Here is a 17,924-nt window from a genome sequence, read left to right on the forward strand (position 1 = left end):
GATTCACACACAAGTTTCTAAAAATCTAGCTTATTGAATAAGAATCACATTTACCATGATATGACCTAGCCAAATGTGCTGCCTCTCTACAGAGATGCCAAATGAAGTGACATGGAAGTAATCACCCACGATAGTTGGTGGCTATACCATATTAAATCCATCCCTCATCTCTACTGGGACGTCACTTACTCCCTTCTGCGGCCAATCATCACAGAGAGAGCGAGAAAGAGAGAGGGGGAGACAACAGACTTGTGACCTTCTGGTCCCCTGTGGAGACCATTAATCTTTCACCTCGACCAAGGGTCAGGAAGCTCTAGACCCTCCTTGGATTCAAAGAAGGTGTACGACAAAGTGATAACATTGACCTTTTCCATCTTGGGGTCATCGCTGAACTCGGGGTCGATGTAGAAAAACACAGGCATGTCCACCTACAATTACAAGAAGAAGAAAACAAAAACAGCTTTGCCTCGGTAAATGTGGTAAGAAATACTCTTACTGAGATGTAATCATGATAAACTACAGTGCACTGCATTACCTTTAGATACAGATTTGAATGGGAAAAAAAAATCCAGCATGTGACAAAATTTCTGCATAGACAGAAACATTCACCAATAACACAACTGCATGGATGGAAGGGCATACATTTCTAGGATAGATGGACATCTGGAATGTTTTATTTTGTGTGTGTGTGTGTGTGTGTGTGTGTGTGTGTGCTGCTGCTGTGGCTACAAAAAGGAGAAGGAAGAAAAAAACAGCAGATGAAGAGTTCACTCAAGTTGCTAGGGGATACTAGAGTGAACTCATACGATAACACTGATGATGTGTTGGCGATTACCCTGATTGACCATTCTCACCACAGTTTCTCTTTTTTCTGGTGTTGTAATGGTGAGTGTTACACCTCATTTGAACTTTTGAAAACAGCTTAGAACTTTAATGAGGACTCTCAGCCTGTATTGAAGGTTGGTCCTTAGCAACACTATGTGTCTGACTTAAATCCATATCCCTTTGCTGAAGGCCTGTTTTGTCCAATATTCAACATAATGATGTATGTTTTGCATACATTTTCTGTCGCTAGTATCGTCTATTTGAAGGCTATCTACCGAGTAGTCCCAGTCATTAATCCATATGTGAGTACTGGGGTCAACGTATCAGTAGGCCCCTCCTTGTCTCAAACTTGTCCTTCTCGCTGGTTCTACATTCCATATTATGTTATCTGGGTCCTGGCACATAACAACAGCCGGCACTACAATGCCAAAGCAGGGTTTGAGACGGAAGCAAAATATGGACAGAGAGAGCTCATGTGATACAGCAGCTGCAGCTACAACAGGTGATTCCATTGCCATGCCCCCATCTGCAGGGATTGATGACCCTTTTCAGAGTTCAGCTTTTCTCCAGCATATCGATTATGTGATCCAAACCGTGGTACAGAAAGTCATGGAGATATAAATGACGAAATATGTTTGTGATATGGAAAAGCATGAAACCAAATTATAAGATATGATAGAAGAAAAGCTTTCTTGTCTTCATGATCTAGAAATCTTCATTGACGCCAAGTTACGTGAGTTTGAATCGGTGAAGAAGTCAGTTGAGAGGGTCAAGGAGGAGGTCAAGATGATTATGCGTGATACAATATTCTTGCAGAAACAATGCTCGCATTCTTGGCATCAAAAAAACACCAAATGAAAGCACTGACGAGGTTGTGATTACCGTTTGCTGCGAGCATCAGAGCAAATCTTGTTCCGCATTATATTATTTTTTATTTACATCAGTGACAGTTGTAATTCATCTCAGCTTTAAAGTTTTATACTTTTCGCAGACAACACCATCTGTTCGTATTATCAAATAGTGATATAGCGATACTAATTAATTTATTCAAGGAGGAACTGAGAGTATTTAACAAATGGTTGAATAATAAAAATTTAGTTTGGAACAGTAAAAAAGACAAAATATGTAATTCACTAAAAAATGTAAACAGTAATATTACCATTAATTTAAATAATCATGATATACTATGTGTTGCTTCTGTAAAGTTTTTAGGTGTATAATTATATTAATGATAAACTAACATGGCATGAACACATTGGTGCCATCTGCAACAGCATAGCCAAATGTATTGATGTTCTGCATTGCCTTACACATTTTCCATGTTTTAAGTATTTTGATAATGATACATCTTATTTGATATCGATTCTCATATCAACTACTGCAAAGTAGCTTTGATTGTTTGAAGAAAAGGTGGTTTATGTTACAGAAAAAAGTTGTTCGATTAATTTCAAATGACCCTTTTAATGCCCATACATTGCCAATTTTCATCTTGAATCACAACTACTAAATGTTATGTAATCAGTCTGCTCAACATGGTCATTTTCATCTATTTGTGCTCCAAAGTTTTACTGCCTGCAGTTATGTTAAGATATTCTAATTTCAATTATAGAGTATATGACTATCATACATAAAATCCCTGTCATCCTCACCTTCCTTTCATTTGAACAAATGCTTATAGAAACACAATCTTTTATGAATGCCCCATCCTTTGGAACAATTCACTACCAGATCTTCAAAATATCTCATTTTTAATGGTTTAAAAAATGCTTAAAAAGTTCATCTTTTAAGTTTGTCTTCTTAATATTACTGACTTTGTATGCTACTTTATCAATGTTATCTACTCTTTATAATTGTTAAATGGTTGAGTTTGAGTTCTGTGTCCTTCAAGTGATATTTTTACTTCCAGAGTTAATGTGTCATTGGACTTTTACTTCTTATTCTTGATCCCCATTCACACGAAATATGTTCTTAATGTTTGTAATTGCCTGCTTCTTTGTATTTTAATGTATTTCCATGATAAATGAAATAATCTGAACTGAATGAAACTGGCTACTGGTTTCTTTCACAGGTTCTCCATTTGTTTCCAAAAAACAGCTCAGTCAATCACATTGTTTGGCAGTTTCAAAAACGAGCAAGTAAAGCAACATATGAAGTACTTATACATTGTCATTTATATGTTATCCAGACATCAACAGTTGCCCATGGTAGATGCTGGCAGGTACCTGTTCATGGGGATTTAGTCGCTGCTCCTCAAAGCAGAAGCACTGGATCTTGTTGAAGTACTGGCCAGCGTCAAATGGAACTACATTGTAGGTTGAGATGCCAACGATGGGTTTGTCTGTGGGGTTCATGGCCGAGTAGAAAGCCAGGGCAGTCTCTCCTGGGACAAGCTAAGTTAGATAAGCATCAAGAATACTGCTGAGAATCAATCATTATAGCTCAAAAAACAAGTGTGTCTTCTTATTTTATACACATCCGACAGAACTGATGGATATCACAGGGTCTTCAAACATTACATGGTGAAAGCTGAACATGTGTTCAAACTTAAAGGCAGTAATATATCACAATAACAAAGTAAAAGCTGCTTAGCTAGTATCAGGATAATTGTGTAGTTGAAGTTAGTATCTACCTGAAGTAAAGATACACCTTGCATCAACTCAATTTTGTTCTTTTTTCTGCTTCCTGTAATATGATAAATAACAAACAAGAAAATGATCTTGAATACAAGTAAAATGCAAACACAATGTCATGAAAACGTACATGAATGTGTACATTTTCATTTCATAAGACTACATCATAGGACCACTGAATTTCAAGTTAGAAACAGATTAGCTAAGATCCTGCACTACCATTATATAAAATGTAAGTTGGTCCATAACCACTTTCTTTTCTACTTCCACTGAAAGAGCTTCACCGGTTCGTTACACTATGTCTTGGAGGCATATGAAATATATTCCTTTCAACGCAAGTATCCTTTCCCATTCTCTTCCACTGACCTCAGCCATTAACTCACTATATTTCTATGATGTGACTAAACTTTGATCAAATACATTTACAAATATGATACCGAGAGGACAAACGGTGAAAAAAAAAGCAAACCTTAATCTCAGTCTGCTGTGGTCGAAAGTTCCAGCGCATACTGGCGGCTGTGTCTGCATTGAAACGGATTGCTATCTGCCTGTCCTTGACAGGTTGCATGGTCTCCACTAGTTCCACGTTGTGCCCTATGGTGGCTTGACCCCCAAGTCCGGTAGCCTGCAGGGTGGTTCAAAATCGTACTGGGTTATAATCAATTTTGATAAACTCCTCAAACTTGAGAGAACATTCCAAGATGCTTTCTATGGACAAAATGGCAATATTCTAAATACAGTTATTTTTGGTCACAGAGATTAAAGACTTTGCCTCGTGTGATACTCGACTTACAAGGCGGTCAAAACTGAGTGTATTAGTAGACCTTGAAGTAGTAACACTTCTGTGGATCTCAACATCATCACAGAATCCCACTCATAGATTTTCCTACACTATGATGTTGACTGCAGTTGAAAATACAGTGAAGCACTTGTTCAATCACATGGCTAGTAAGGATGATAGTCATTTATCAGAGTAAATCAAATATCAGTGATGAGGATGCCATCTTTATACGTTGATATTCATGGAAACTTATTGTGACTTTTTGACAGTAGGATAAAAGGCTAATGCTGGATTTGCAACATTGCCCACAGATGTCTCGGAGTTGTTCACAGCAAACATACATGTATATGTATGGCTAACACACTACATTCTTTTCTTCCAAACACATTTGTCTCTCTCTGTAGAAGTTTCTTGAAACATTCCATGACAACGATAGTGATAATACCATCCGAACGATACTCGAGAAAATTGACAATTCTAGCCAGACTATATATTTATAGAGATATTGCCTAATAGTATGAATCAGCTTTAACACTTCACAGAGTCACACCCAGGTGGCTTTGTGATGCCAAGCAACAGCGTCTATTCCCACACTCACCTGGCAAAAGACTGTGTAGAGTGGTACGGCTGCATAGGAAAAGCCAACGACAAGTACCGCCCCAGCGATGACATACAGCATGACCGATCTATTCCTGTGTTGCCACGGATTTTGGGAACCTCCAGTGCTCATGTGTCGAATCAATGTTCCACTGGGCATAAATGCAGTCCTATTGAGGCAGCCCTTTAGGGGAGATGTGGATGGCAGTCTCTGGAAAGCATAAGAGATTGAGATGGGGAGCGTCTGCACCGCTGACGATCGTAAATATCTGATATGCCTCATACAACAATTTTCCAGCGACACAGAGGAGGTTATCAGTGAACTCTGTTTCCATGGTAACGCAGGAGCTGGTTTCATGCAAGAAAGATGAGTCACTGACCTAGTCCCTGTGGGAGAACCAGCTATTCTGGGAAAACTCAGAGCTCTGTTGCTACAGCACCAAGTCTTCAAGTTTGCACTCCTTTGGCCATGTCTGACTAAGGCTCTGGTGAGACCTGCCACATGTGAGGGATAATGTAGAAACATTGCTCCTACAGAAGAAACAACAAGAAAAACGCGTGGAGATAAACGCATGACAATACACATCGAAATAGCAATGCTATCAGTAAATGCTAAGAACTATGTAGTCTACAGTACACCGGCTAACTACAGACAAAGTCGACACATGTTCGGAATCATTCTGTTCATCCTAATAAGCTGGATATACAAAATGCATAAGGAGTGCATTAAGTGACTAAAAACAGATTTCAGACTATAAAATTTACGAATTTAGATTTCTTTAAAATTACATTTGGTAAACGGATTGAAAAACTGAAAGTTCTGGGTTTGGAAACACTTACATAAAGGAGACAAAGACCAGAGGTTTACAAAATTAATTTATAAGCTAATTAAAGGGATCAAGCATTTTGATATTTAAATTTTTTTTTTTTTTGAAATTAGCAGGTAGCTTAAGAATCAAAGGCCACAGCATGAGTGACAAAAACCTAAGTACACTGTAGATGCCTCGTCAGAATTCGTTGGTTCTCCTTTCGAAGTTGCAACAACTGGAACTCCTTACCAGACATAGCAGTTAGCACATCAAGTGTTCATCAGTTTAAAGCTATTAATTTGAGAAACACTGGAACAGGCTGTTCTGAACAGCCATCCCTTACAATGCAGCTCATATCAGAGGAATGGTGAAACCTTGAAGGGCAAAGCAGTTCTGCTTTATAATGTCTCTACATCCAAGTAAGTCCAAGCAAGCAATTGATTAAGGACATTATAGAGTAGGTTACAGAATTAAAGAGCTGGTAAAGAATTTATTATAAAGGTCTAAGAAGGAGAGATATTCTGTCTGTTTGTTTCTGAATGGTATAAGATGTAACATACACAATATCAGTTTTTAACTGCTTCACTTGAAGACTAACTACTAGTTAATCAACACTGTTGAAAAAGAACTTTGACCAGATTTGGTATGGTTTTAAATACAAAAAGTAAAATAAAAAGTAATACAAACTCTAGCATGAAGCCTGGATATGACTGGATGGCAAATTACTGTGCACTAGCTCATAGCTGCTGCAAGAAGAAAAAGTTCCTTTTGTACCCCCTTATAAGAAAAAAAAAAAATCACATTTTTATGTTTTTTGTTTGTTTGTTGCCCCATTCAAACAGTTTATATTTAATTGTGTGTTGTGTGGGGGTGTTTTGATAAACTTTGTAGGATATTTTATTTTAAATTCAACCCCCAACACAACAGTAAGTCCAACCCTACCCCTAAACGTTACAACTCAGCAAAATATGTGTAGCCAAAAGGACTCTGGCTGCTGGAATGAAGCATATTTACAAAACCCCATTTCTGGGATTCTGTGGCATGCAACTCGAAGGAACAAACAACTATATAAAAAAAAAACACAACAACAACAGGACAGACCACGGGTATTCACATACCAATACAATGGTAATGCAATGTCAATGCAATAACTTATGTCGGATGACATTGTATTGCCTGCATATATATTGCCAATGGCAATGCAATGTCACACTGAAAAAAATCTTCATATGTGGGACTAAGCCCTTCACCGCCCCATCGATCCCGTTAGAATATCTGCACCATGCCCGTTTACATTCCCGTTTCACAAACTTACATGCCCCTAATTGAACACATTTATTCTCAAGTACTTACAAATATTTCCCTTCCCTGACAAGAGACTGAGACGAGATACAGTCACCACCTTGATCAATGTTGAGGAGCAGACGGTTTTCACTGGTAACAGTAACGTGTGGGTACAGTACACGTAATACATGTATTGAGCAGTTCGGCGTGTTGATGTAACAACGTGATTGCTGAAGTACGCATGCGTGTCAAATGTATTATGCAATGCATGTAGATTGATGCATCAGTTGCGATGAAACAACGATGAGGTTATCGAGACCCATGATACTAGTACAACGAAAAGTATTATCGATCAATTTCATTTTTATTTTTTTATTATTATTTTTTTTTTTTTTGCATGGGTGATTATTAACCCATAAGTACTGGGGTGATTTTGCTGCAGAAATGTCCTTGTCCTCATTTATGTAGCTATTTTGAATCTTACTGCAGATCCCTATCAAAGAAATTAATGTTAATCGAAAAAATTGACAAATTTGAGAGAAAAACACAAGGTTTGAACTTCTAATACATGTTGCCTATGTAAGAATCATTTATAAGATTTAGAAATTGTAGGCATTTGATAATTCTGCGACTATAATTAATCATCGTAATGTATATGACCAACATACATATGTAGTTTCAAAGAGAAAAGTTTTAATTCTGCTTTATGAGACACTAAGAGGGAATCTTTAATATAAAACTATAGAGACCCTACAGTTCCAAACCACTCTTGACAGACTTGTTTTCTTGGACTTCATAAATCAAATAAGGCTTACGATGCCTTTCAAAGAGAATGTGATGATCAAAGAGTTCATGTAATATATCAATTAACACAAACACTTCAGAACAACAGTAATAGTAAGAAACCTACCCATGTAGTAAATGTATGGTATTTGAAGAGTTTTTGTTTGTTTTGTTGTTTTTGCACTCTGAAGATGTAAAGAAGAGGGGCTGTCAATGAATTCATCTTTTCATACTAACAGACCAGGATGTAATGCGACAGAGGAGAAAATGAATATGTGTAGTACCGGTACATGTACCTCGTCTATTGTTAGTAACCACCTGGAAATGTACGAGTGTCTAATGTGAGAATCCATGTTTATTTGGTTGAACAGGTAGGAGAAATGTATACATGGTGCGTCAGTCGTATAGGCTATGGCGTGGGTATAGAGTACATGTATATACACATATATCATGTGCTCTCTAGCTTTTCTTCAAGTTTTTGGTATAATTTTTTGTCTGTCCTGATTCTGATATATGCACACAAACTACACGCACGGACGGACGCACACACACACACACATACAGATACAGTGGACTCCCATTATAAGGAAGTCCTCAGGACCAGCAGTTTTCTTTCGTTATATCAAAATTTCGTTCTAACCGAACAAATAAACAATTAAAAAAATAGAGCGGATAATGCTGTGGCATGAATTTTTACTTCATTGTAACTGGAATTTCATTACAACCATGTTCGTTATAAGGGGAGTATATTCAATTCAATTTATTCGGCACAAAATAAATCAAAAGTACATTATGTACACAGTAAAAACAAAAACAATGTGTATAAACATACATGCACATATTTGGAAATTAATGCCGGGACCCCGGGAGTGCACTGTATATATACATTGTATATACATATTATGTAAATATATATAGATAAATGGTACTTGTAGTCCGTGTGTTGGTACCAGTACAGAAAAGATGTCTATATATTGATTATATATATATATATATAATGATACTTGCAGTCCACGTGTTGGTACCAGTACAGAAAAGATGACGAAGTAGGGTGGTAATGCATTTCAGTCCAACAGTGCTATTTTAAACCAAATTTTTGAGGAAGACGTATGTATTCATCAAAAATTTGGTCTGAATAAATAGCACTGTTGGACTGAAATGCATTACCATCCTACTTCGTCATCTGTTCTTATATATATACACGTGTATATATATGTATAAGAAGACTGAATACAAGAACCGACATATGCCATTTTTCTTTTTTTAAGTCCTCACGGAACAGAGAAAAAATCTTTTCAATGATCAAGACATCAAAGTCATCATATATATTTTTGATAGTTTTCTGTCCTTCAGATTTAATCTCAAATATCTCATTTTGATGAATATAATCAGTTTTTGCATTCAAACTTCATATATCCATTGGTCTCCATAAACACTGTATAGTAATTGGTCATTATGCAGTAATGTAACTAATGAATTAGGATCAAAATCTTTATATTGCAAATGGAATTTTTTGAAATTGAAATTGAAGCAATTTGTGTGAATATTTTTATTACAATCTCTCAACTATGTATATATATATATATATATATATATATATATATATATATATAGTCATTTACCTTGGGCGCATGGAGACCGCCACCATCGAATTCACGCCCTGCTGGACGATCTTCAGGCTGACTAGCATAGAGCACTTCTTCCTGAATCCATCACAAACTCTTCACACTTATATATATTATATATATATATACATATATATATTATATATATATATATATATATATATATATATATATATATATATATATATATATATATATATATGTACACACACACATATATATACATGGGCCGTGACGCGAGAAAAGGGCCCTTGGGCATTAGACGCGAAAATTCCTCCACTTGGAAGAACGGAGCGGAAGTTAGAAATGCAATACGCGCAAAAAAAAAGATCAACTAGCTAACTGCGCACATGCATTACGTCATCAAAAAAGCTGACAGGATTTGGAGAAAAGGTTTGCATATCTAAATACGTCAGAGTTCCTTCCACAAAGTGGAGGTGAAAATTCATTTTCGGTATTTAATGCCCCAAGGGCTCTTTTCTCGCGTCACGGCCCATATATATACATATATATATATATATATATATATATATATATATATATATATATACACACACACACAAACACACACACACACACACGTCAATACATTATTCTATGCAAGTTTAATATACACACCTGTACTAGCATTTATCACATCATAACTATAACAGCTGTTACATGTAAAATGGCTCTGTTGGTTCATGACTGACTGTTAAGTAATCTGTTTCATTCAAAAAATGCACATGGAAACTCTTAAATTGTATATATTGATATATGAACACATATAATAATGTGCCTTATTCAAATGTTTACAGTACACTCAAACACAAAAGATACGCACTTACAAACATACAGCATACTAGCTTTCAAAACATTCTTTTTTTGCTGACATAAAAAGAAAATGCACATCATAACTCCCATAACTCACTACCATCACATTCAAAAACAATCAAACAAATACACGTAACAAAGGACAGCTTTGAGAAATACATGTCATATTGTACATTGCACATACTGAAACAAATGTGAGAACCTCGCCACATTAGGCCGCCATACAAAACAAGAAATGAACTGGACATATATCTGCAATACTAAAAAATACAACAAAACAACAACAAAACAAAGTATACCAAAACAATTTTAGCGCTGTCAGCAACCAAACTGACACTTCTCATAACTGCCGTTATCTTCATAACTTCCTTGGGCAGTAGCTCTCTCCACAAAGCTACAGGAGCTTTAAAAAAAAAACACTAAAGGAAAGTCTAACAGCATGAGAACAGCACATGCCACATTGAATCTAAAATTGTGTTCTGGTTAAGCAAATAAAACAAAGATTCATTCATCAAGTGTATTCTTTCTGTGATTGCCTTTTCCAGAAGCAAGGTGAGCGAATCTGATTTTGCATGGAACTGTGTCATCACATCCATGATATAAACTTGTCACATGCTTGTAACTACACTTGCAATCACTTTGTTGATGATATTAGATCACACAAACTAGCACTGAAGGTTCGAGTAGATCACATATGAAACCGCTATGGAAAGCTTTTCAGTGTCTTACATGCTGTGTCACAGCCTGTGATGTCAAACACACAGACACACACACACACACAGACACACACACAGACAGACAGACAGACACAGAAACACACAAACAAAAACAAAGCATGGATGACGGCATTGATGCTTACACGAGCTAGCAGCATAGGATCTCAAGTTTCATAAACTGCAGTCATGAAGTACTAAGCACCATCCTGTTCTAGCCTGTACAATCACAGTGTACACCACATGAACACCACCCCCTCTCCCTCCCTATTCCCCAAGTACAGTAACCATTACAACAACTTGCATCTAAACGGTAGAAAGCAGATTCCTCTGCCTTCTAAATATTTCCTGGCATGTACTCAGAGATCGACGTCTAACTTAAACTGGTCTCTCTCATCATCAACATGTCACACAGACCTGATTGTGTACAAGTAAAATTTAAGGAGGTTTGCTCTAAGAAAAAAGAAGAGGTTAAAGGGATCGTATAGTTTTGGCCGAGACCTAATTTCAGGTTTCTAACATTTTTTGGTGAGGTAATGAGAAACCTCTTATGAAATATGAAAGAGAATGTAATTCTATGAGGAATTCAACGTTTATTTGATGAAAATTGGTTTTGAAATGGCTGAGATATCCAAAACAGAGTAATTATAATAAAGTGTGGGACCCACACTTTATTACGATCGCTTTGTTTTACTTTGTTTTAGGGTGTTTCAGTTATTCCAAACCCAATTTTCATCAAATAAACTTTGAATTCCTCTTAAGATGGTATGCTCTGTACTATATCGTAAGTGTTTTCTTGGTATCTCGCAAAAATTTAAAAGCCAAATTTTCATCTCCACCAAAACTGTACTATCCCTTTAACACAAGACAACTCCAAGTCTTCAATACAGAACTCACCTGTAATGTGAGATACAGTCTGAGTATGCTCTCCTGATAACAAAGACACAAGACAATAGAAGCATGAACAGACATGCAGTACCTGTTGCATGCTTTAGAGATTACTAGAAGTAGCACTGGCTGTCATGCGGTAGCTTGGTGGTCTAGTGGATGTGACGCCTGTCCGGTGGTCAGGAGGTCATGGGTTCGAATCCAGCCTGAGTCTGTGTGCCCATGATTTTTTTATCATGGCTACAACTTAACACTGATAAATTTGGTGCTTAGCTACGTCAATGTAGGACAAGTTGTCAATCAGTTGCAATAAAAACAACAGTTCTTAGGCATTGATCACAATTCAAAGTTCCTGTCCCCCGATTCTAACTGCTGCTTCATGTGGACTACAAAATTTCTTTACACACATACGTACTTGTACTTAGATAAAATTATGTTACAGGTAACTGGCATCTTACTTTCCTGTTGGGACAAAGTTTTGTCAAATTACACTTACTGCCTTATGCATACTGCTGTAATCAATGTCAACTTCAACAGTCACATTTCAAAGAGTAATGTCACACAAAGAACTCTAATTTTTCAAATCCAGGTTAAACAACCTGAGCATTTCACTAACAAGTGTGCAGTATACCGTTCTTCAAGAGCAGGGAGGTTCCCAGTGCTAAAGAAGTATTGTCATCCACCTCCTCTCTTGAAGAGCAAGGAGAAAAAAATCAACAAGATTACTACATCTACCAACACTGGAACCAACAAAACAAGATCCCAAAAGCAAATTATGTAATCCATACTCATCCACTTCCAAGGCATTCATGCAAGCCTTGAAGACTGTAAACATCAAATGTGCAGTGTCACCATTAACTTGAACCAAATTTTCTTGAATTAATGATCTTTCTTATTTGGATATGCATCATAGTGTAAAAACCACATGACCATGGCTTCTCATTACCAGGTAAGCAGACTCAGCAAACTCTGTTTCTTTAGAAACAAAATGGTAAATTGGATAAATTCACATACATGTATTATAAAAGAGACTTTCTATGCCAAACATTTAAAAGAAAAACACAAAATACTTAACTCTTGTAAAACAGATAATTTTTTTGTTAAAGCAAAGTTCTCATATTTTTCTTCTTTTTTTGAGCATTTTTCTTGATGCCTGTATCAGTACATCACTCAATTCAGCTGTGAGGTAAACCCCTTGCCTCAAAAATAATTCAGAATAATAAAAGAACATGAATATACACACCAAATCTGCTGGTTTTGTTTTTGTTTTGCATTACCTAATATAAAATATCCCTCATCTTGTGAATAATTTTTTCCTTTCTTAACTTTGTTTTTTAATTTGGCATGTCTTAAATCACAAAGTCTAATAGCACATGAATTTAACAGTTTTCTTACCAGAACTTGATCAACACCAGAAAACAGTTATCATTACTGAGCAGGTTCTAATTTCATCCCACAAGTAAAAAGCGTATGAGATTGTGTCACATTGTACACATCCAGGGACACTTTTTGAACTTTGAAGAAAAACAGAATCATTGACAGTCAAATTGCATCACTGCCACAGTGAAATCTGACACATGGCACTCAAAGCATTCTTGATTTCCTTATGTTTCATAACCTAAGAGCGAAACATACTTTTGTAACTCTCATTGGGCAACTAGATTGATATGTGTACCACTTTTGTTTTTGCTGCTTCAACAAGCATAAAGGTGATAACAAAGGCTTCCAGCTGACTGGTTCAGAACAAGTCAGAGGACAAAAAGACAAACTTATCATTTGTAAAAACAGATTTTGTAACGACATACTTTGCTCTCACTTAAGATCCTGCAAAAATGAGAAATCATACTAACATCTCTTTTCTGAATATTGCTGGCACACTTAAAATACTGATACTTTGCTTTCCCATAGCTACTTGTTTGCTATCCCTATTGTCTGTATGCTATTTGTCTTTATGTTTACTGCTCTTCTTTGACTTTTTGGACTTTTTATGCTTGTGTCTGTGGGATGAAGAACTCTTTTCACTTTCATCACGCTTCTTGCTGCTGCTGCTCTTCTTCTTGTGCTTCTTGTGGTGCTTCTTGTGTTTGCGATGTTTTCTGTGACTCTTCTCCTGCTCAGAACTACCATCAGTCCTTGTGGGGCTGACAGATGCACTCCTGTCCTCCTCCTCCTCTTCTTCCTCTTCCTCCTCCTCTTCTTCTTCACTCTGCGTAGAATGGTCAGATTCCTCGTCACCAGCGCTGGAACGCGCTTTCTTTGTTGCCTCATGATGAGCGTCCACGTCCTCTGCATCTTCCTCATAGTCCGGATTGAATTGCTCCTCATCATGACCCAGATCGACCGACAGCCTTGCTGTCTTGCCCTTTTTTGCATCTTGGTCATCTTGGACTGACTTGCATCCTTCATCTTCCGGGTCATCAGGTTGTGCAGACTCTTTCTTCTCTTTCATGTCACTAGCTTCATCGTTAGATTCTTTTTCTTTATTTTCAACTTCACTATGTTTAGGTTCTTCTATTTTTTCATCTGTCTCCATGGGCTTTTCTTCCGTCTCCACCGGTTTATCATCGTCTTCATCATCACTCTGCCTTTCCACTTTAATTTTCTTGATATGATCCTTCTCTGCATCTCCACTGCTTTTTCTTTTCAAAGACTTTTCCTTCTTAACTTTCACTTTTTTCACCTTCTTCTTCCCTTTTTCTTTTTTATGCGTGCCCTCGTCATCACCGTCTTTATGCTTGTCGGGTTTGAGTCGCTCTGACTTTTCAGACTTGACCTTCACTGGCTTGGAATCAATCTGCGTGACTGTCCTCTTGTATGTTTTTGGCTCACCTTTCCTAGAAGGGGACCTGTCACGGGGCCTGTCTGGTGACCTTGCAACCACAACTCGTCTGCTGTCAGTGACTGTCGCACCGAGTCTGCCTTCTAATTTTGATCCTTTAGGAAGTGGTGAATCAATCATCTTTGCCATCTTGGACTTTGGACTCAACCCTGCAGAACTAGTGCTTGAGTAATCTACTATGTTGATTGTGGATTTCAGCGGGCTTTTCAAGGGTCCACCAGATGAGAAGACATCATCATGAATGACTTCAACGGCAACAGATTTAGGCTTCTTCTTCTTCACCTTCTTTACTTTCTGGTCACTGATCTCAGGCTCAACATCCTTGGATTTCTTGATTTTCTTTTTATCCTTTTCAAACTTCTCATCATTTTTATCTCCTTCCTCTACTTCAACACCCGACTCCTGGCTGTTGTCTTCTTCAGCTTTAGGTTTGCGCTTTTTGACCTTCTTTGTTTTTTCCTTGATTTCCTTCTGCTTCTTCCTCTTCTTTGCTTTCTTAACACTTGTCTCTGCATTGGAAGACTTCAAGACCTCATTACTAGACTGCTGCTGTTCATGCTGGTCTTCCCCAGGGCTTCGAGATCTGTTACGTACATTCTGATCTTGTTTCTCCACTCCATCCACTGATGACTCCCTTTCTTCGTTTCTCTTTTCACTGTGCCTTCGCTTCGGCTTGTGTTTTGTCTCTCTGTCTTTGTGTTTTGTTTCTTTGTCTCTTTCCCTCTCTTCTTTGTATTTCTCATCTCCAATTCTCTCCTGACGCATCCGCTCTTCCCGGTCGTTGTCGTTTTCTTCCTTTCTTCTCCGTTTGCTTTTACTATCTTCCTCTCGCTTCTTTGAAGATTCTCTGTCATCTTCCTTGTCATATTCTCTGCTTCTCCCTCTCTCCCTTCCTGAATCTTGTGTTTGATCGCGACCAATTTCCCTTTCCTTGTCTCTGTCATAGTCTCGTTCTCTGTCCCTCTCTGACTCCCTGTCATGCTCTTGATGTCTTTCTCTGTCCCGATCATCGTCCCTGTCCCTTGTGTATTCTCTGTCGTGATCCCTTTCCCTTTCATATCTTTCCTGCTCAAAGTTTCTCTCATAGTTCCTGTCCCTCTCTCGGTCGACTCTGTCATCGTAGTGCCTTTCTCGTTCTCTTTCATAGTCTCTTTCGCGGTAACGATCTCTATTTCTGCCGAGGTCCCGTTCCCTGTCTGGGTGCCTGTCTCTGTCTCTGTTGTAAGCCCGTTCTGCTTCATATCTCTCCCGTTCCCTCTCGTATCTTTCCCTGTCCCTGTCATAGAATCTATCCCTGTCAGGATCATGCCTGTATCTCTCCCTGTCATAACGCTCCCATGAGATTTCTTGCAGTCTTTCTCGTTCATAGCGATCTCTGTCACTATCCCTTCCTCTTTCTCTGTTATATTCCCGACCTCGGTCACGGTCAATGTTCCCACCTCTGTCATGGTCAGTGTCCCGACTTCTATCGTGGTCAGTGTTGCCACCTCTGTCACGATCAGTGTTTCCACCTCTTTCACGGTCAGTGTCCCGACTTCTGTCATGGTCTGACTCTCGAGCGCGATCGCGATCAGCATCCCGACCTCTGTCCCGGTCAACCTCATGACCTCTCTCGCGGTTGTCTTCCCTTGGTCTGTCACGGTCATTCTCACGACTGTTGTCACGATCATTCTCTCGACTTCTGTCACGGTCGTATTCACTATCTTTTACATTCTCCTTCCTCCTTTGCCGGTCCTTAGGTTTATCATCTCCTTTTTCTTGAGAAGTCTTTTTCCTTCCATCCTCCTCTTTGTCTTTTTCTTTCTTATCCTTATCTTTCTCCTTATTGTCACTCTTACTTGATTCTTTTACATCTACATCAGTATTCTTGACAGCATTTTCCTCATTTGGTCCAGACTTGTGTTTCTCTTTGTCCCTACTGTCCCTGTTCTTCTCTCTGTACATTTTTGAGTCTGACTCTCTGGCCTTTCGATCCGTGTTCTGATCCCTATCTCTTGTCCTCTCTCTGTCATGATCCCTTCCTCTCCGGTTCCACCCCTGACGCCCTCTGTAGTCTTCACCAGGGTATTCTCCTTCCGGAAACAGAGGTGGAGGACCACCCTCACTACCTTGAGGTGGAAAGCGTGACCCTGGCTGGGAGAACCTGGGACCCTGAGACGGACCCCAGTACGGTGCATTGTCCCTGTGTCCCTCATACGTTTGGCTATAGGCCATATCCATTCGTGGTGGAGGTGGACCTTGGGGGGCAAAGTTTGGAGAGTTTGGGTCAAAAGGAGGAAAGTTTGGAGGTGGGCCAAGGGGAGGGCCATGGGGAGGCATATTGTGTGGTGGTGGAATATTGGGTGGAATATTGTGGGGTGGTGGAATATTGTGCGGTCCAGGTGGTAGGTGAGGAGGAACCATGCCTTGCCCAGGGGGGCCTCCTGCTTGGGCATTGGGTGGGCCTCCTGGTGGTCCACTGGGAGGATTGTTGAATGAAGCATACTGTGGTGGCTCACCATACCTCTGATCAAAGTGATCAAAGGGTCTGTGCCTCGGCTCATATCGTGAGAACCTTGGACCATATCGGGGATGGCCACGGGGTTGAAAGTGACGTTGATTGTAGTAGCCTCCTCTACCCCTTCGCCTGAAATCTGGTGGTGGAGATTGAGAGTGACCTCTCCTCGGGGGAAACTGTCTGCCCCGTGGATCAAACCTGTCACGTGACCGTCGCCGCCTTGGTGAAAAAGACCGATCTCGCGAGTCTGGTCTAATTCTCCTGGATCTGGACCAGGATCTTGAATATGGAGAACGAGACCGCGATCTTGACCTGGACCCTGACCATGAAGTATAACTAGATCCAGACCTGGACCTCGAACGAGACCGGGAGCGGGACCAGGATCCAGAGCTGCTGGTCCATGAGCGCGAGCTTCTTGAGTAGGAGTATGAGCTGTGTGGTGATTGCAACACCCTTTTCTGATCTTGGCAAAATTTTTCCATTTCCTGAGCAACATCATCTGCTTCCTTATCATGTGAATGATACCTGTAGAAAAAGACATAACATGAAGAGCACATTTTTATTGGTCACTGAAGCAATTACACAAAATGATGATGTTCATCTAAGTACAATGATGCCATTGTTGAAGGACCCTGTAGTGCAAGGAATGAATATAAACTGGTGCCTGATTTTTACCCATTTCAAGAGTTACAGTACAATGCACCCATGCAGAATGAGTATTGAAATCTGATGAACTCATTTCTTATTGAAATATTGGTAAGTCATGTGCTTTGCAGCAGATGTCACTGCTAATAATGCAGTGAACTCCATGTAAGCACTTCACATGCTCACTTGGATTAC

General features: G+C 38.9%; 2 protein-coding genes across 2 annotated transcripts in view; both read right to left on the minus strand.

The window, feature by feature from the left end:
* Positions 1 to 206: 206 nt before the first annotated feature.
* On the minus strand, positions 207 to 5,054 carry LOC139743248 (cytochrome c oxidase assembly protein COX11, mitochondrial-like). The gene is made up of 4 exons (XM_071653745.1): positions 4,835 to 5,054; positions 3,925 to 4,080; positions 3,048 to 3,215; positions 207 to 428 (listed from the first exon to the last, which is right to left on the minus strand). Exons 1-4 carry the CDS (start codon positions 4,991 to 4,993, stop codon positions 288 to 290), a joined length of 624 nt encoding a protein of 207 aa, XP_071509846.1. The 5' UTR covers positions 4,994 to 5,054; the 3' UTR covers positions 207 to 287.
* Positions 5,055 to 11,618: 6,564 nt separating this feature from the next.
* The window catches only part of LOC139743230 (uncharacterized), a 51,940-nt gene continuing 45,634 nt past the window's right edge, over positions 11,619 to 17,924 (minus strand). Inside the window, exon 16 of the mRNA XM_071653724.1 lies at positions 11,619 to 17,609. Within this exon, the coding sequence (XP_071509825.1) occupies positions 13,688 to 17,609 (3,922 nt within the window). The 3' untranslated portion in view covers positions 11,619 to 13,687. The remainder of the gene's footprint in view (positions 17,610 to 17,924) is intronic.

This window comes from Diadema antillarum, unplaced genomic scaffold (assembly GCF_040938485.1).
Source record: "Diadema antillarum isolate AM-2024a unplaced genomic scaffold, OU_Dant_1.0 seq00001060_RagTag, whole genome shotgun sequence".
In the NCBI taxonomy this organism is placed as follows: domain Eukaryota; kingdom Metazoa; phylum Echinodermata; class Echinoidea; order Diadematoida; family Diadematidae; genus Diadema; species Diadema antillarum.